At 34.5% G+C, this 21,026-nt stretch overlaps 1 protein-coding gene across 1 annotated transcript in view; it reads right to left on the bottom strand.

Annotated features, from left to right (window-relative positions):
- Positions 1 to 1,125: 1,125 nt before the first annotated feature.
- Positions 1,126 to 21,026, bottom strand: part of KIF18A (kinesin family member 18A) — a 78,153-nt gene continuing 58,252 nt past the window's right edge. Inside the window, exons 14-17 of the mRNA XM_007180995.2 lie at positions 10,600 to 11,041; positions 9,748 to 9,855; positions 4,021 to 4,130; positions 1,126 to 1,745 (exon numbers count right to left, since the gene is read on the bottom strand). Of these exons, the coding sequence (XP_007181057.2) occupies positions 1,663 to 1,745; positions 4,021 to 4,130; positions 9,748 to 9,855; positions 10,600 to 11,041 (743 nt within the window). The 3' untranslated portion in view covers positions 1,126 to 1,662. The remainder of the gene's footprint in view (positions 1,746 to 4,020; positions 4,131 to 9,747; positions 9,856 to 10,599; positions 11,042 to 21,026) is intronic.

The raw sequence follows: 21,026 nt of genomic DNA, 5'->3' as shown, positions 1-21,026 counted from the left end.
CTATGGTGCTGGGATAGTGGTCACCCTTAGAGGGAGGTGGGATACAAGAGAGGCTTCTAGAATTCTGATAATTCTCTATTCCTTGATCTGAGGGCTGGTTAGTGGGTTTGTTCACTTTGTAAAAATTCATTTAGCCATATATTTATGATTGGTCTATTTTCTACATAAGTTCATTTAAAAATTGCTTTCTAGTGACTTATTAAATAGCACCTTGTTTTAGTTTAAATGCATGAATTTTTTCCTTATTCATATATTCCACAGTTTTCCTTTCCCACATTCATTACTATTTATTCTCTCTAATTTCCCCTTAATGTGGTTGCATTGCAAAGGCGTCGTTAGTAACTTTTACAGAAGGTGAAATCCCTAGCTGATAAAAATGGCATATAAGAAAATCACTCACGTCTTATGGTGTGAAGTGGACCACGAGGTAGGGTCACTTAATCCTGCTAGCTAGCCATTCATCAGTATGTGGCAAAAAGATTTCTTTTGAAACATATAATTACCTAAAATAGATGGAAAGGAATAATAAAGACGCTAATGTAACTGATAAATAGGCGACACAACCAAAGGCCTAATGACAAAGGGAAAACAAAAATTGTCTATGGTTGTTCTCCCTACAGCAGATCCTAGGTATACTTTTATGAATATGGAATTAAGAGTGTCACAGGTGGAAGGAACTTCAAAGATCATTATTCCATCTCATACTCTCTCAACTAGATTTTGATTTGAAAAACATGACTAATAACGGAAAGGTCTAAAATTTGCAGCTGGTTGTTAAATGGTTGTTTGCTTTGATGGGACAGGTCCTAGGCCATATGAAATTAGAAGTTCATTTAACCAAATACTTCTTGTATTCAGAAGATAAACAAGCCAAACAAAGCAGGTGAACAAGGACATAAGATTAAGTTGCAGCTCCACGTACTTCGTATAGCAGAGAAAATGATTAAAACATCTTGTCATTAACATTAAGGAACCTATGGATTATTTTCAGGTTTGGTTCTAGTGCCACATATCTTGAGCTAATCTGAAATACAAATATACAAAATTAACATTTTATTAAAAAATAATAGTTTAAGGTGTGTAAGGGGTAGTCACGAGACAGAAAAGCAAGCACTATAAAATCTACATCTTTAATGTATCTAGTAGTGAGAAACAATATTAGTATTTTATTCATGAAGACTACTTAAATAATATTTACAACAACTTTATGGGCACATATACGTACATTTGTACATCAAAGTATTTTTGGAAAGAAAAGACCAAATAAATCTTGGGTCATACATTTATCACTCCTAAATTCTCCTTATTTAAAAAAAAACAGTAAAGATAATTTAAGTCTACTATTTTCTAAAATGTCCTAATCAACTTGTTGTAGCATAGTAAAACTGAGCTACCACCATACTGACCTAGGAATTTTAAAGGGTAGCAAATATTTTAGAAACTTAAAACACACGTTTTCTGTTGAAATTTTACGTTTGCTTAGAATACAAAAGAACAAAACAGAAGGAATTTCATTTTCTGCTTGCTGAAGGTATTTGGGTAAACCTAGCTTTTAAGATGGTCTTCTTCCAAAGATTTTTAAGAATTTTCTGAAAGGGTACTGGCAACAAACCCTTTTAAAAGCTGACTTGTCAATTTCATTTCCCTTGATTTTGAAGAGACTTATCTGAGATTTCCTTTTGAAATACTTCTTCCAAATTTTCTAACCATGCTTGGCTTTACTTTATGGATGTTTCTTTTATATTCTAGAGAAGAAATAAAAAGATATATAAATATGGTAAAAGTATCATTCAAAAAGAATTTCCACCATTCGTTAAACTTCACAGCTGTTAATTAACATGATTTAAAACAGAACACCAACAAAGAAACATTAATACCCCTGGTTTGAAAGTAGAAATTCATTTCTCCACATTGTAAACTGAAGTTTTAGTGCGCAGGTACGCACAACCCTTCCCTTGCCCCAAAGCTATCAAGTGAAGTCAGTGAATAAACTACCACATTTACATCTGTTCTTGAACTAAGGAAAGACTACTTCTGTGAACATTGCTCCCTTTCTTTTGTGCATCATCAATTTTTTTTTTCATTCTTTGGATTATTTCCCTAGGACTTTCAAACTTCCATATTTTTCCAATTTAGAAGTATCGTTTGAGTCCAGTACTTCTTATCGTGCTGACCCTGATCCCATAGCTCTCTTTCCTTTCACGGCTACTTCTAAAATGTGTTCCATCTCTCTATGTCCACTCTTCTGGTTCTTCCTCAGTGTTCACAATGATTCTCTACTCAACGAAGTGTTGTTACAAAAGGGGGCCACTGACTTCTTTATGGGTCTGTCTAATCTCTCATCCATTTTCTTGGTCACATTAGGTTTTAGTTTTAGGGGCACATATTCTCTTGACACTATTTCTTATTTCTCTAAATGCTCAGTAAACAGAGTTTCTTTCTTTCCCACTGATGTTCCTTTTTTTTTTTTCTTTTTAATTTGTACACAGTTAGTTGGAGTCAGTTGAATACATTCTAAGGAAGGCAGCCCCAGTTCTCTTTTACTTTTCTAGTAATTCCTGATGTGTATTTGGCCATTTTCACTTGGATATCCTAATGTACATAAACCATTATCTTCCCTTAAACTAATACCTTTTTCTAAGTGCTCCATTACCCTTAACAAGACATAATCTTTCCTCTTTGGCAAGTATTGTAGTTTAGTATTCTCTCCTACTGTTTTCTCTATAGATTATTCATCTCTCTTTACATATAAGATATTTGATGCATTTTATACTATTCTTAGAAAATAAGCATATTAGGAAACCTAAGTCTCTATTATTTGAGAATTATCATAAGTTTATTATTTGGTTGCAGGATTATGACTTCCTGGAGAACTTTTTCAGAAGACCAATAGGACAGTACATATGTACAACAACTGCATACACACAATGTTAAACATTATTAAATATGGTATGTTGAACCAAATAATCATAGTAAATTCTTCTTTTCAGGACTTCATTGTTTGATTTTTAAATCTGCACGAAAGACATTTCCATTGAGCTTAAGGTAAACAACTGTCACTGGGCACCACAAGAAGTAAGGATTTATCGATGCAGCTTGGCAAAGCTACTGAGAAATTTTATATTACTCTAATGAAAAAGCACTGACAGAAAAAACATTAATAATAGTTTTCATGTTATTCTTAGACATACTTGTTATCTCATGAAACCCCTTTAAATTCCAAGTGCTATAATTATAAGTTCCTTTAGAGAAGAACCAAACTGGGTCTTAATGATCTTTATATTCATCACAGAACCTAGCACATAGTGACTGCATAGTAAATAAATACTTCCTGATTGAAGTCTTAGGAACTACAGTGTCAGAGGAACATAGGTCTGGACACAAAGGCCTAGAAATTGGTGGGTGCTATATACCTCTAGTTTCACTGAAGATGTTTCCTTACCATGGACTCATGTCACCTCCATATGCAATTGAGAGGATGTAATCACCACCATCAGCATTTTTTTTCAACTTGCTAATTGGAGTTAAAATATGATTGTAACTAGGTATAGACTGGAACCTCACAATAATTGCACAAATGAATCAGAGGCCAAATTATTAAAAATAATAGGCTAAGAGAAAAATTTCAAGTGGATATAGTTTATCTGTAAAATATACTTAATCACTAACCTATTAAATAACATAGTTAATTATTTCAATTATTAGTTAAATTATTTACCCACTCTTCTGCAATACGAGGCAGTATGGATAACAAAAAGGGTACAGAATATAGAGTTAGGAGATCCAGTTCTGGGTTCTGGCTCCATCATGAAATATCTCTGTGATCTTGGGTGAGCACGCTTTCTATTTTGTGTCTTAAGTTTTCTTATCTGTAACAGGGGTAACCACACTCACCATGTACAATAATAAAGGTGATGAGTACATAAAAGGAGACTCCCATGAAAACACTGTAATAATATGTAAAGTACTATACATATGTTAATCATGTTATTAAATATCAAAATAAGAGCTGAGACATACCCATTGTTGGTCTGTTTTCTTGGAAGTGCTTATCACTTGAATTATCTTGGTGAACACGCTTGGCAGATCCAGAATTTACCTCAGCAGATAGCGAGGTATTTGATGTAGAGCTTCAAGGGAAAATTTTTATTTTAGTAAAGTCTTTTTTTATATCTCTAAGTTCAAATGCATATTCTACATTCAATAATGATTAAAGAAAAAGTGAAATACTAAAATATTAAGTTGTAAAATCCCATAGAAGTAATTGGAGATACTAAATAAATTTTTGGCCCATAGGGAAGTTTAGCAGTGTGTGATTTTAATGACGTTTATTCAAATTGGAGATTATGAGTAGAGGTGTATGTCACAATTCTTTAACAGAACATTTCAGGGTGCTGTGCTGGACTGCATGCAAGCACTGTTATTCAAAGTGTAGAGATAAGGAGCACATTGCAAGAGGTGAAAAACTAATCTCAGATTACAAAACCCCTAATCTGGGGAATATGAACAGGTGAGATTGTTTGCAAACCTTGTTTTTAAATCAAAGCATGGTAATAGAAAGAGAATCTCTCTCTGATTATTGCAATTATAGAAAGTGAAATGAAAAGAATGACCTATTTTCACTTGTTTTGTCTTCAAAAATTTATGTCACTCTCATGTTATTAATGGGTCAAATTTCTAACGCAATTTGAGTTGACATATTACTAAACACCTATTGTGGCCTCATGTCACAGGATATACAAGTGAGTAAGGCACAAACAAACCATGTCCTGAAAACTTACATAATAGATATATGGTGGGATGGGGGAAAAATAGGACAAATACACAAAATGATACAAGGCAGAGTAAAAAAACAGCACCACAGGTTTTCAAACTACAAGAAGCCGCAGGTTCCTGAGTTTAGAAGAAGAAAGAAAAATGGAAGATTTTGTGGATGAGATGAGATTGATCTGGGTCCTGAAAAATAGCAATCCAACCCTTCCCAGTCCTACAGAGGATCAAGTTTTATAGGCAGGGTTGGAGGTCAAAGTGGGAGATGAACAGCCCTTTCCACACTGATTCAAATAAGCTAATTTTAGGAAATTTCTGGCTAGTCAAGATATTATATACCATTTTACAAGTTGATATTAATTTGATTGTCAGTTGGATTAACAACTGGAGGCTTCCCTTTATGGCAACAACTTGTTCTGGCAACCCTAAACGTGTGGTAAAGTGATGTGGGCTTATGTTTGTGGAACAGGAGAATATGGGTTATATGCTCATTGAAAGTAGTCAGAAATGGCAATTTAATATGTTAGCAAAGAAAAATGGGTATAAGCACAGTGAATGCTGGGAAAAATAAGTCAACCTATGTATCTAAATTTTCTAGAGCCTGTAAGAGAAATGATTATGGTGTTCATAATGATGATTTTGCCAGCTCTGTTCAAGAATGCAAATATCTTTCCAAAATGGTTACAGAGAAGTACCTGTGTTATGAAAGTAAACAAATTCAGTTGTAGAAATTTTCTATTCACAAATGGTGCCAAATAAACTAAGTTACTATAAATCAATTTTGGAATCTAAAACACACAGTTTTGATTTTATATATCTATATATCTATATATCTATATATCTATATATATATATATATATCAGCTGTCTTTGGGTCATTTGGTGATTTTATGTCGTCAAGTGTAAAGATCAATGTCACTGGTTACTTTTGATGAGGGTTGTTTTCCCTGCAATATATCTTAAGGTTTTCTTTATTATTTTATGGTATGATTCTTCACTTTGTTTAGTTCTAAGACCTTTGTTTTCACTCACAGTTTGTTTTTATTTGAAAATCAGGGTTTTGAATAAATCTATTTGAATAAAACTCACATTTCTAGGAATGAAATCAAAGCCTAATCAAAGAAGTTATGTATTTATATATAAGTAAAACACACTCAAACATTTTTAGGATTTAGGTAACATAGTCAACTAATAAAAAATTTAACATTTGTTATAAATTTATGTTAGATTTATATTAGATCACAAAATAAAAAGACCTAAAATTGGTATGGGTACAAATTCAAATTATTTTAAAGACTGTTTTGAGAAGAAACCTACAGAATCTTCTAGTTGTATGCCAAATGTATTTCCATAACTATTAATAAAAGTTAAGATTTGTCTTTTGTTCCCTTACATAGGTATAATATTTTTGCTTGATAAACATAATGCATCTCTAATTCTTTCAGTGGAGATAATTTCTAGTTGGAATCATAGACATTTTTCAAAATAAACCAAAAATGTATGTAGGTGTGAGACCACTTTTGAGTGCCAAGAAAGACTGTGGAACAAACAAAAAACAAACCAACCAAATAGACACAAAGCAAACAAAACCCCAAATTAATAAATATAATTTATAAGTAAAAATTTACATATATATTTGTGTATTTGGTAAATTGATACATTTAGTTAAAATAGTCTGTTACAGTGATTATATAAATTGAAATGATTACACATCTGATATTCTCAATTTCAGTAGTTACTAAAAAATTCAGTCTGGTAGGTTTCTGGAATATCCAGTGCTTCTAGATGCTAATTTTTTTTTTTTTTTCTTTTGAGAGAAAAACTGATAAAAAAAAAAAGTAATTCTATACATGGAGCCGTTCCTCATTTTTAAAAACCATAACAAAATATACACACACCTAAATATGTACATAAAGTTGTTAAGTGGAAAATACCAGAGTCCATTACTCTCAAGCTCATGTAGATTTAATTGGGGGAAAGGAAGATTCTTTTAAAGAGTAATTATGTACATTTCTAGCATTAATCTCTTTTAACCTTAGTTAATGGCAGGATCTAATTATTGGTACCAGAGGGAATGTAACAGAGCAATTAATAGGCTATGAGAAATCTTACTTTCTTTAGTTGTCCTTTAATATTATTTCGGAAGCCCTTTAACTCATCTAAACCCACTCCAAATACACAATTTACATACCAGGACATTTCTTGAAAAATCATTTGGTTTTGATAATGACTATGTTTACATTTAAAAGTTATTCTTAGCTATAAACTTTTGCTACATCTTAGTTACAACAGCAGAGCATGTTACCAGTGAAGAACAAGAAAAGTCCCCAGCATTAATTAAAGAAAAGAATAACATGACTCACACAATGAAAATTAGTGACAAGACGGATAAAACAGATGATGGTGGTTAGCTAGGCTAAGTGACTGATTCCCATATACGACTAATTGCACAATTCAAATTTGTGACACAGCAAAATACAAAATTGTAAATGTCATGGATAGTCAGAGACATTCAGGAAAAATCAATCCATGAATTTTAAACATAAACATTTCAAGACTCTGCTGGTACTTTGGAGGGTACTTTGGACAGATGCTAAATGCAACTATGAGGTGATACTCTATGTGGCACAAATAGGCTGTTTGTAAATTTGTTAGCACTAGCCTGGATGATAACATGTCCACGGTGGAATACAGGAAACTTAAAAAAGAGTTATCTTAAGATCGTATGCTCTTCTCTCCATAATCACATGTTAAAGAAAAAGAGGTAAAGCAAGTCAGATCCATTTTACAGTTTAACCATTCACTGTATCTTGTCATTGCATTCTATGTTACAGGATATAAAGACTATATAATGGGCTTCATGTCATATAACTCAATATGTTTAAGATTTTTTTTCCTTGTCTTTAATTTTTAGCTGTTTTACTGCTATGGACCTAGGTATGTTTCTCTTTGTATTAATGCTGCTTGCAGTTTGCATTGCTTCTCAAACCTGTGATTTGCCATCTTTGGTCAGTTTTGGAAAATTATTAGCCAGCATCTTCTCAAATACTGTTTTTTCCCATTCTTTTTCTCACTTCTTTCTGGGACTCAAAATACACATATGCTAGACCTTTTTAATTGTGTCCCATATGTCTCTTTTTGCTCTTCTCTATATTTTTATCTTTTTATACTTTTGCAATTGGTTTGAATATTTTTCTATTAACCTATCTTACAGTTCATTAAACTTTCTTCTGCCATGCTTACTCTGTTAAATTGATTTGAGTTTGCAATTTCAGTATATTCTATTTTTCAGTTCAGAATATCCACTTGATTCATTTTAATAGAATCCAGTTCTCTGGGAAATTATCATCTATTTTATTGAACTTAATCACAATTAAATTTTTAAAGTCCCTATCTGATAATCTCAATATCTGTATCACTGCTTCTCTAATTTGTTTTTTTCTCTTGATTTTCGGTCATTTCATCCTGTCTCCCGGCATTCTTGGTAACTTTTGCTTAAGTGCTAAAACACTGCATATGAAAAACTGTAGAGGCTGGAGGTGGTATATTCTTCAGAGATGATTTAATTTTCTTTTGGCAAGTAGGCAGAATAGAGATAGATCACCTTGATCCAAAAAGGGATTGAACTGGTCAAAGGTCTGTTTCAGGCTTTCAAGAGCCAGTCTATTTCCAGTTTGCTCTACTCCTACCTAAAGCATAGGCCTTCAAAGATTTCATATAAAACCCTGGGCATTTAACAGGGCCTTTTCTCCATGATGATCCCTAAACAACAATTTTTGTGTCCTGGTCCCATGAGAAGGTCAAAACTCTGCTTATTACTTTAGCCTCTTGGCAGCCACTTTTAGTTGGTTTTGTGGCCTCTTATTCCACAGAGTTTAGAAATTGGCCAATACCTTGAGGGCAAAAGCTACACAGATTTTGTTTCCCTAGCTCAGTGAGATGCTGATAGCTATAGGCTTCCATTTTCGGCTTGACCTCTATATTTGATGCCATGAACTGGCAAATGCTAAATGGAAAAAAAGAGGCAGAGAAGGTCTTGTTCTCCACAACTTGTTTTCCTTTCCTCTGGGATCTTAGACCCTCAAGTCCTGGCTGTGTTGGTTGTTCCTGAGTGCCTTCAAGCAGCTGTTAGTTGAATTTTATCAGCTTTTATAATTGTTCCTGATGGAAAACTTGGTCTGATATAAGCTATAATGTCACAGCCGGAAACAGAAGTCTATTCACTCATCACATTTTAGTCATATATCAAAATCCATTAAAATAATATAATTTTAGGACTGAAGAAATTCAGTAATGTCTGAAGGGAGAAATACCAAATGAGTAAAAATTGTCAACAGAAGAAAACTTAAAATTAAATGACCTTTTTGAAGGCCAGAAGACTTTTAAATTTATTTTTAATAATCTGAAATATGGAATACTTTATACAAATATCAAGTGAAATATCTGGGCTTTATCAAGATCTCCCTTTGATAATATAAAACTAGTGTTGGGACTTCCCTGGTGGCACAGTGGTTAAGAATCCGCCTGCCAATGCAGGGGACACGGGTTTGAGCCCTGGTCCGGGAAGATCCCACATGCCATGGAGCAACTAAGCCCGTGCACCACAACTACTGAGCCTGCGCTCTAGAGCCCGTGAGCCACGACTACTGAGTCCGTGCGCCACAACTGCTGAAGCCCGTGCGCCTAGACCCCATGCTCCGCAGCAAGAGAAGCCACTGCAATGAGAAGCCCGCGCACCACAAAGAAGAGCAGCATAAGCCTGCGCACAGCAACAAAGACCCAGTGCAGCCAAAAATAAATAAATTAAAAATAAATAAATAAATAAAACTAGTGCTGCATTCAGAGCGGTTTACTATATGTATGCTTAAATGTGAATTGACAGTCTAATTACAAGAAATAAAAAGAGCTGTAGGAAACAAAGTATAAAGATGATCTTACATAAGTATAAAGCCTGAACCAGTTTATGTTTAAAGGTACCTTGTTAGTTTCCGTTTCCTTTTGGCAGCAGCAGTCATTGCCATGTAGGATGGTACTATGCTTGGTATAGGCAGAGAATGTTTAGTTGAGACTGAAGAAGGGGCAAGCCTGTATATTAAATAATGAAAAATAAAAAGAGTAATTTTGATTTGTACTATGGAGAAAAAAGGGGTCATACACTTCCATAATTAGAACACCATTTTGTCTTAATACATAAAGGAAAACATTATTCAATACTATAAACTTCCCTTGATTGCCTGGGGTTTTCTTTTCTCTTTTTTAAACCATAGATAGATTTCTGCATTCCCACAGCATAGAAAGGTGAAGGTATCATTCTTCCCATATTTAGATTAATTGTGAATATACATATTAAGTGAGAAGGATATGTTTTTGCTTGGATGACATGCAGTCAACCATACCTTAGACTTACGACTATTTCAGAGTGAGCTGAGGTTTGCTAAACATCAATAGAAACTGTGGTATTTCCTTTAGTGAAGATATTAACGAATAATAATAAACAATTGGTAATCATCCATTGACGGCTTGTAACATCTTAACTCTGGAGTATGAAGAACAAACTAAATATATCTTAAGGTCTCCTCTAGCCTAACAAGGGTCAATCAACTTAAGTTTTAAAATTAAAGACTTCACAATATTGTGTTAGTGGATTAATATTTAGAGAGAAAGACAATTAAGATTTAATGAAGGTAAAAACACTGAATTTTGTAATCAAGATGGCATACTTCATCTATGAAACAGATCTTAAATACAGCTACAGAGGAAAAAGAGAGCTAACAGTTTAAAGGCTATGTAAATAAAACAAAAGAAGAATTGGCAAATAGTCCTGTGTACCTTTGTAAAATGTTATTGTTTGGTAGTGATTCTTGTTCAGGTAATTTACTTTTCAAGCTATTGGTGTCTTCACGTATAATAAATGTAGACTCCAAATCCTCCTGGCCACATTCTTTTCTCTTGCTGAGAGGGATATCTACTTCACACAACATTTTCAGAGAATTATCACTGTTTGTATTTGAGTTGATGTCCTGAAAACTGGTAGTATGTGATGACGATTTTAATAAGGTCACTGCAGATGGATATTGAGAAGTTTTTCTACAGTCTTCTGGAGTATACACAATGGGTTGAAGTTCTCTGCTGAGGGAATCATTGAGCGGCATATTTTCAGACAGTGTAGATTTTGGGGGATGTTTTGCTTTCAAGGGAGAAGGCATTAATTTTCTTCGGGTTCTTTTTTGTGGAGGAATTTTAAGCAGATTGGATTCACTCGAAGATGTGCCTGTTCAACAAAATTAAAAAGAAGTTCAATAATGTTGCCTAAATAGCTTTCCAATAACCTTATCAGTTAAGAGGAGGAAAAAAAAAACCCAATAATAAGTATATTTTCTGCCAAATTGATAAAAATTTAAAAGAAAATAAATAAGTTGGAAAGAAAAAAGTTATTGCTAATAACGTTAAAGTTAATAAACTCATTATAAAGAAATTCTACAACAGAAAATAGATAAAGTAGCTAATATCAATATTAATTTATAGATACAGCTATCTTGAGATATTGGGCAATTATGAAAATAAACTGCATCCAGTAAATGTATACATTTCTCTGAGGATCTGTACTTGACCCTCTTATTCTATACTCATTTCTTTTCTTTTTCTTTTTTTAATTGAAGTATAGTTGGTTTACAACACTGTTAGTGTCTGGTGTACAGCAAATTGATTCAGTTTTATATATATATTCTTTTTTGGATTCTTTTCCATTATAGTTTATTATAAGACATTGAATATAGTTACCTGTGCTATACAGTAGGACCTTGTTGTTCACCTATTTTACATACAGCAGCTTTTAATCTGCTAATCTCAAACTCCTAATTTATCCCTACCCCTCCTTTCCCCTTTGGTAACCATAAATGTGTTTTTTATGTCTGGGAGTCTTTCTGTTTTTTAAATAAGTTCATTTGTGTCTTTTTTCTTATATTCCACATTTAAGTGGTATCATATGATATTTGTCTTTCTCTGACTTACTTCACTTAGTATGATAATCTCTAGGTCCATCCATGTTGCTGCAAATGGCATTATTTCATTCTTTTTTTATGGCTATACACTCTCATTTCTAATTATCCTCTTGCCACTACCTTCTCAGTCACGTGGGTCCCATATAACTAGATTTTTACCTTTTCCTTGCATTTCCCAATCTTCACCAATCCTGCCTCTTTTACACTTACAGTTAAAACATAATTCTGATCATGTCATTCTCCCGATTAAAGATGTTTAGTAATCTTGAAACAGAAACATAATGTCCAGAGATTTTTAGTAGGGGAATTCTTGTTCCTTGCTCCAAAATTAGGAGACAAATTGTTTTGTTTGAACTTAAGTGTGAACTCCCACAATACTAGACATGCTTAAATATTTAAGTACATAAAGACTTCTCACTTTCTTTTAGTGTACAAAATAATGACTTGATTACATACATAACAATAATCTTGATCAGCTCCAGTGTACTTATGTTGCATTTTTTAATTAATATATTTTTTTTTCTGCTTTGCCTATTTCATTCTGGTAAACTTCATGGTGCCTGACACAAAGTAACTCTGCTTGGAGTGTGCTGTCCAGGGAAGAAACTATAATGTGTATTTCTCACCATGTTTTCAAATCAGGCAGTAAAATTCCCAATTGATGTTATATTTGCTTTATAATGTAATAATAACTTAAGTAACACTGAAAGCTGAATAAAATAAGTGCTATGTATTTCAATAAAGCAATTCAAACTTTCAACCAACTTAGAAAATACACTTATAACAATCAGCAACAGTACATGCATTATTCTTATTACATTAGTTGACAATAGACTCTGCTGTGGCTAGGTTGACAATTACCCTCTAGGAAATACAATTTAAAAACAGGAAGAAAAGTATGATCCCTGTTCTACTAAGGAATTTTACTTTTCTGAGAACTAGATAAATGAGATCCAGATCTTAAAATAATTTTCCACTCCCTTTAACATGACATTTGTCAAATTTTCCATTACCAGATATTTTTATACTAATGCTGCAGTGTAAAGACAGTAACTTTTCTCCACTGTGCTGCTACCACCAATTTGGTGGCTATTAATAGCTGGAAGATTAACTTCTTTTCCCAGGAGAGGGAGCAGGGGTATGTAGAGGATAGAAAACTATATCGAGGATAGAAAACTGAATTGGGAGTCAGGAGACTTGGATTCTATTTCTGGCTTCACCAACAACTCACTGAGTGACCTTGGGCAACTCACTTAAGCCGTGTGGGCATTAATACCCCCTAGAAAAAAGGGGATACTATCTTTCTATGTACAGGGATTTTCTAGGATTAGATAATATCTATAAAATACTTAGGGCTCAAGGAAAGGCTCTAGAAATATAGGCTTCAACTGTTAGCATTATGACGTTCACAGGGTTAGCTGTAATTTACTTTCCAGTATTCCATCAATACCCAGCGCACCATTATCACCAAAAGAATATATTTCAAACAATATATTGTTTGAATATATTTCCCTTTCAGTTTATCAGATATCCAGTTTATCAAGGCTGATGATAAACTGTAATATAAGCCAAAGGCACATCTAAGTGTTATTTGAACATGCAGGCGTCGTAACAACATTCTAAAATTTAGAACACAATGGACCATGAAATCTCAAGGGATAAGGATTATCCAGAGTAACTATTTTTCTTGTGCATATCTACAGAGGGATAATCTCTGGAGTGGCAGTGGGCAAATTCCCATGATGGTGGACCATGTTTTCTCTATTGCTTATAAACAGCATGAAAAGGTGGGGGGGTCTTCCATAACACACCAAAAAAAATCTACCTGTTCTTTGGGATAATCTAAACATACATCCAATATCAAATTTTGATATGATCAGACTAAGTAACAGTTTGCAGTGAAAGCAATAGTAATCTTACAATGACACTATCTTTAGCTATAATTCTGCTCTCCTGATAGGAGAAGGAGAAACATGAAGATGTGGCCGATAATGGACTCACATACCACTGTTTTCTGGACCTGAAAGGAGAGATGCTACAGACACACAGTATGTACAAAATACAAATCCAGGGGGTTCTTTTCTTTCTATCCTCTCAATTATTAAGTACAGATAAAATAAAAAGAGACCAGAAAATAGATGGTCAATTCAGGACTACTTAGCTGACTAGTTGCTAAGAAAGGTTCGGAAGATAATCAGAGCAAAATAAGATTTAAAGGCTTAAATAAAAATTCAACAGTCAATTCACTGTAACTGTAAGGGGATAATGACTCCATTTATTCCTGAAGACTAAAAGAACACGATAAACAACATGAGATTTCATTTTGAATACGATATCCAGAATATATAAATACAACTATATAATAAATAGTCATTCCCCTTTAGTTAGGCAATGGAATACTTTAAGTGGGTATGGCAAACTGGAGGGTGCTGGATTAGGGGCTACAACAACCACTGGATATGCTAGGTCTATGTCTATAAAAGAGATCTGCTGTACTTTTCCATTAGAGGATGTGCAGTAACTTTCCAGAAAAGCAGGCTTGGGGAGTCTGTAGTTTCCCCTGATTCAGCCTGGGAAAATACTATCTAACAAGATTCTGTAATTCTTTGGCCTACAGAGTGGAAATGACTAAGAAGGAACCTGGAGGAAGATTATAATTCCTTTAAAAAGGGCCCATAAAACGAGAAAAGGAATCATATAGTTAAGGACTTTCAGAACAAGGGACTCTAATAGGTAATGGTAGTCAATGAAACACCTCAGCAATAGAGGTGCCACACAGGAGGTGACAGGACGTTAAAAATGCATTGTTATAAGGTAGGCTCTTATAAATTGGGATGGAAAAGATTGGCAGCTGCTTGGGAGGATAGCAAGTCTTCTCTCCAGGGTCTCTCCATCTAAAGAACCAGCCTACTACATCATATACTAAGGATAGAAGGTAGCAGGTATCCTATGTTCCGAAAAATTGTGTTCTTTCTAGACCATGTCTTGGAACTTTAATTCTCCAACACAGTGTAGGTATACTGCATTCCTCTTGCTCTGAAATGGCTATCATCCATGGTTATGTGAATATGACTTGTTGCAATTCATGTCCAAATAATAACAATAACCATAACGTCGAGACCTTTAAAAGAAGTGACTACTATTATCTTCAGTATGGTATCAACGTTTATTTGATTAATGAAAAAAAAGGCTGTAGTCAGCTATGGAACAAGAAAAGCAACCTAAGAGGACTGCATGTGCATAAAAAGATTCACTGTTTGTTCATTCATCTAGTATTAAGCACTGCCATGTTCCAGACCTTTTCTAGGTATTGAGAATATAGCAGCAAACAAAACAGTTAAGAATTCACATTTCTGAGGGGAGAAGGCAGAAAAATAAATTATCTTAATACGTTAATAATGATATATGAGTTGTAAAGACAGTAAGACAGAAAAGTGGAGTAGAGGGTGATGGGAGAAAGGAGGGGTGTGATTTATGATGGCCAGGGACGGTGATTCTAAGAATGGGATATGTGATCTGAGACTTGAATGGCTATGAAGGAGTCAGGCCTACAAAGATCTGGGGAAAGAGGCAGAGGAAACAGGAAGCGCAAGACCCAGTGGCAACAATAAATTTGTTGAGCTCAAGGAAATGAGAGAAGGCTAGTGTGACTGAAGTGCAGTGAGTTAGAGGGAGAGAAGAAATGAGAAGCTAGAGATATTGAAAGGGGCCAGCCTGTGTTAGGATATATGGATAAGATAAGGGCTTGGATTTATTCCAAGTGCAAAGGGATATCTGTGGAGGATTCTAAGCATGGCTATGACGTGATCTGATTTACATTTTAAAAAAGATTGCTTTGCTTACTGGGTGGAGAAGAGAATATGAATGGATAAGAGAGGAAACAAGGAACAAGAACAGTAACAAGACTACTGCTATAGCTCAGGCAAGAAATAACAAGAGCTTGGACTCGAGTGGTAGTAGTAGTGATAGATGTGGGAAGGGTGTGGTAATCAAATAATCAGATAAAAATTATATGAAGTAAATCCAGAATGTATGTAATAACATACATAGGTGTGATTAGGTGTCTGACAATCAGGAACAAAGATAAGGAGTTCACACAAAGGAGTAGTATATATTAATTTTATACCATTTAACAGAAATTGACAACTTTCCATAAAACCATGAACCATTTGACATGCACAATTATAGAAAAGTTCAAAAGGTCCTAAATATCATCTCTCAAATTTGGCATTCTCTTCTTACTGACATTCCCTGCTCCCAGCCCCCACTCATCAGGCTTGAAGTCCTGTCCCCTTGAGGAGCTCTGATCCAAGTGAATTCAGGTGTCTTAGAAACTGCTTCCTTCCCTCTCTGGTCTGGATACTCATGGACTTGAGGCAGCAGGTGCTCTTTGGGGTTTGAGGATATGATTTCTTAGTTAGAGATGATGGGTGTCATTATCATGCTGGGGTAGGCAAAAGGAAGGAGGGAGAGTGAGGCTAAGTAGGAAATGGTTCTAGAACAAGGGTGGCAGACAGAAGAAAATTTATTGAAAATGGATTTTGGCTCCTAGGAAGTTGTACAAAAAGCAATGTGAGGGGAAGACGTAAGTTAATAGAGTGATGGGAAAGGGCATCTCCTTTTAGGTCAGGTACTCTACTTTCTCATCTCTAAACACCCTCAAACAACTGAAACATTTATCTTCACTTCCAGACATAGACATACTGCGATTTCGGACACAAGCGCTGACTGCTTCACTCCCAATATCTTGTTAATTATCTTGCACATTCAATTCCTTAAAAAGGAGCCAATGCATTTTAAATCCATGTTTAGCAAAGCCTTGAAAATGCAAAATCTGGTCTTGTAGTGAATGCATTAATCAAGTAATATATGATATACATGATATTAGAACCTTTTCTTTTTGGTAGGGGCAGAAGATAGAAAGGCACTGAATACTTAAATTTCTCATTAGAAGATCCAGTCCTTGGTTGGCTCCACCTTAAATGTCTCACCTTAGAAACACCCGTAGTACAAGAAGAGATATGAAGGTTAACTTTGTAAAAGAAAACCAGTTTTAACCAAGGTGGTAATCTGAGTAGAGGTATGTAGCTCCCCTTCCAGATTCCCTTTAAAATGACCATATAATAGAAACAGGAGAAAACTTGCTCTAATGTTAGTAATAAGAGAAGAGTATCATCTGCACAACAGGACGGTAGAGGACCTTATGAGAAATATTGTGTAGCTAGAACTGGAAAAAAGGAAGGCACAGAGAGAATAACTTATAATTTCCCCACTTCATCCTTCAATGCTATCCTTGGGAGTGAAGTAAAAGGCACTGGAAGAATGTCATTGAAGTTCCTTAAATGAGGAACAGGGATGAGGGAGTAGGTAGGGTAGGAGGAGAAAGGGTGAGACAACACTATGAGATACAGTGAAATGACAATATGTGAACACTAACAGCAGCACCAAGAGGCCCTAAGATTCAGTCCTGGTCTAGCTGTCTCACTGTAGAAAGGAACGCTGAACAGAAAGTGTCCAACCCTGTGGGCCTTGCTCACAGCACTGGTGGCAAAGAGGCAAAGTCTCTAGCTGAGGCTACCTGAGGCTCTGGTTTCTTTCCTATACTCCCTGGGCTCTGAGATCCATGAAAAGGAATGCACTTCCCCCATATCTCTGGACCTTACTATCTACTTGATTATCAGCAAGCTAAGGGCAAAACCATACTACTACTAAGCACAGAGGAAACTCATTGGACCAGTAAAAGGATAATACAGTATAAAGGAGTGGCAGAGCTGGCACACAAACTCAGGCCTTCTGAGAATCCAGAAGCCATGTTCTACCTACACCAAGCTCCTACCACAGGGAGAATTTAATCAATTAGGATAATGGCTAAATAAAACATGGGACATACATAATTACACTGTTATTTAAAGCCATATTTTACAGATTATCTGATGATTTGGGAAAATGGCCCATGAAATGAAGCAGTAAAGAAATTTAAATACAGCATGATCCCAATTTTGAAAAAAAACAAACAAAAAACCCATCAAAACCAAATCAAAGCATGTACATACAGACCCCATGAGCAAAAAGGGGGGAAAAAGTCACAGAAAACAGAGCAGAAGGAAATATGGCTCATTAGCTGAAAGACCTAACTATGTACACAGAACACAACCAGGGTCACCAGATATTTGAGAGTATGTCTTTCAACATGATAATCAAGACATATGACTACGCACAGGAAAAAAAAGTGAGAGGAAATGAACGAGTATATTAGGATAACCATAATTAATATCTTCTGAGAAATGAGAAATTATTACATTCATGAAGCAAAACCAAAGTGCTATAAGAAGAAACACTGAATTATAAGAAAGAGTTCTTAGAAACTTAAAATGAGAGGAAAAAAAAATAAAAGTAAAGGTTCTAAGATAAAGTGGAAGACATCTCCTAGAAAGAAGAACAAACCAAAAGAGGTAAATACTGGAAAACAGATAACAGAATTAGAGGATCAATCCAGAAGATCCAACATCAGAATAATAAGTGTTCCAAAGACAGAACAGAAAGAAGGGCAGAAACATACTATGGAGGTTTATGTATGTAAGCACGTGGAAGTGCTTGAATACATATGTGAAAATTTCTCAGAGTGAAAGGATAAAGGTTTCCAGAGAAAAAGGCCCACAAACTGTTTAGCATAATGAACTTAAAAAAGACTAACACCAAGGTATAGCATTGTGACATTTCAGAATACCAAGGATCCCAAAATCTTCCTGGGAGAAAAAGTCCCACAAGAAGTATGAAGAATAAAAATGGCACGACAGTTAATGGCAACACTGGAATCTAGAAATCAATGGAGCAATGTCTTCAGAGTTCTTAGAAAAATTATTTCCAACCTAGAATTCCATACCTAGTCAATCAGAAAATAAAAATATTGCTGTACATCCAAAGTCTAAAAAAATTTTACTTCCTATGCACCCATTCTCCAGAATTTATTGGAGGATGTACTTCCGTAGAATAAAGGAGAACAACAAGAAAGAGGATGGGAAAAAAAGCAAATACTACATACAGAAACCATAAAGCTGTACAAGAAAGAGAATTTATACACTTCTTAGCTCAACAGAGAACAATGTTTACTTGAAAACACTCTAGAGATTTGTTTTTAAAAAGGTGAAAAACTGTTTTGGCAAAAAGGGGGAGAGGAGGAAATGTATACGCATTGTAAAGGAGTTAAATCCTTTAAAATAAAATGAAATAAAAGTAAGTAGATAATATCTAAAATTGGAAAAATATAAACAAATAAAAATTAGCAGTATAAATTTGAAATTTAGAAATTAGGAGGAAAAATCAAAAGAAATAGCTAAAAGGTGAATAAGAATTGGGAGTGGGCAGCAATAGGGCAAGGAATACTTACACAAATATTATAGTACTTGTTAGCTTTCTAAATTATGTGCAGGTATTACTTTTATAAAAATATAAACTGAATTTTAAGAGGTGGAGGTGAAGAGGGGGAAAAAAGGAGGGGGCAGGGGGAGAGGGGAGAGACGGACAGACACACATACATGCACACACACGCAGAAGCTTTTAATGAAAAGAAAAATGGTTAAACTTCGGGGCTATAAAAGGAAAGAGCAGTCCAAAATCATATCTCTTGCTTGTCCTGGGATAGCTTTACCCCAAATCTGTGGACTCTGAGTGGGGTCAAACTAGCCAAAGCTATGAGTCTAACTGAAACATGCAAGCAGATAACATGAAATGGAATTGGCAATCAAACAGAAGGGCAAAATGAACATTCTAGGCCTAGGGAAGGTGGGAAAGATCTTTTATTTAGCCCCATTCTCCACTGGCTTACCATCTCACTCTCCTACTTATGTTTTCCCTAGCATGCAACAAAAAGAAAGGCAGGACAGTTATCTATCTAGTAATTTAAAGAGGGCCGATAAAAATGTGAATCAATCAGCAAAAATAAATCATTCAATATGGTTAGAATGAGCAGAATGGATTTAAAGTCATGAGTCCCAGGAATGAAGGAAAATTCCTCTTCTTCAGGGAAGAGGTAAACCACTTGTGAAATATGAATGTTAGCATGTGTAATTCTGATATGCTTTAAAGTTTATAGCACATAATAAATAGTAGAAATAAAAATAAAGCTTAGATAGCAAAAATTCTAAGAAATGAAAGATATATTTTGTATGAGGACATGGATTTAATCAGTTTGCTTTCAGATATTTTAAGGGTCCTAAAGACCTCTAGCTTTAATGATATTTCTTATACCTATCTTTATCTTTACATTTAGATTCCATACGAAGGTAAGATATACTTTAATTTCTTCACAGGTCTGTTGAGATGTTCAGATGATTAAACAGAGAGGATACCACTTTAGGGATCAAGACATTTTCTATTACTATTTTCAAATTAACTAGAATACATATAATTCTAAAGAACAGTTTGGGAACTTCCTGGAGAGAAAATGTTCATTGAAAAATAACTTTGGTATTGCTTTACTTATAAAGGTCTAACATAGTTATCTTGAAATTCAAGACGATCTCTTAAGGCTTTTTAACACTTCACATAGTTGAAGGCACATATTAATAAAATAATATAATGCACCCTATTGTTGTTTTTGTAGTTATGAAGCCTTTTTAGCAAAAAATACATAAACAATGCTAGAGATTTATTCATCAACTCCTTTAGGGAAGAGGTTTAGGGAAGAGGGTAGGCAATGAAAGTTATATGATTAAATAATATAACTTTTCAAAATGACTATGTCCTACAATTTGGACCAGGATTTGAAAAGTGATCAGAGACAGATCAGAGTTAATGAAAGATATAGAAAAGCCTCTCTTCTAAACCCTCTTCTAAGCCTCTCTTCTAAATTCATTTGCTTAATGAATCCAATCCTAGTCTTTGTAATACTTAACCATTAATAGTTTAGGAAATATCTTAAAATATTTATATGGTGCTTTAAGGCATCGTATATACAGCTGAAAATGTGCATTTCAGGATAAAGTGGTTTAGTGTTCTATTTATCTGTTCCTACATTATGGCTAGAGATTCCCGCTTCAAAAAGTTTGTTTACTGTAAGTCCATAAAGAGACTTAAAAAGGAAGTCAGAAAAAAACATTTGTTGAGACTGCCAAGGTTTAGAAGCCTTTCAAAGTCTTTTAAGTATTAAAACCACTTTCAAAATTAACTCTAAATGCAAGTGCTAAAATTGTGGATAGTGAAAAAATACAATTTTCATCAGTAGTAGTCCAAATTCTAACACAATGTTACCTAGAT

Source organism: Balaenoptera acutorostrata, chromosome 9 (genome assembly GCF_949987535.1).
Source record: "Balaenoptera acutorostrata chromosome 9, mBalAcu1.1, whole genome shotgun sequence".
NCBI lineage: Eukaryota > Metazoa > Chordata > Mammalia > Artiodactyla > Balaenopteridae > Balaenoptera > Balaenoptera acutorostrata.
Note: the sequence above shows the minus strand (reverse complement) of the source record. Positions and strands in the feature narration are given on the sequence as shown.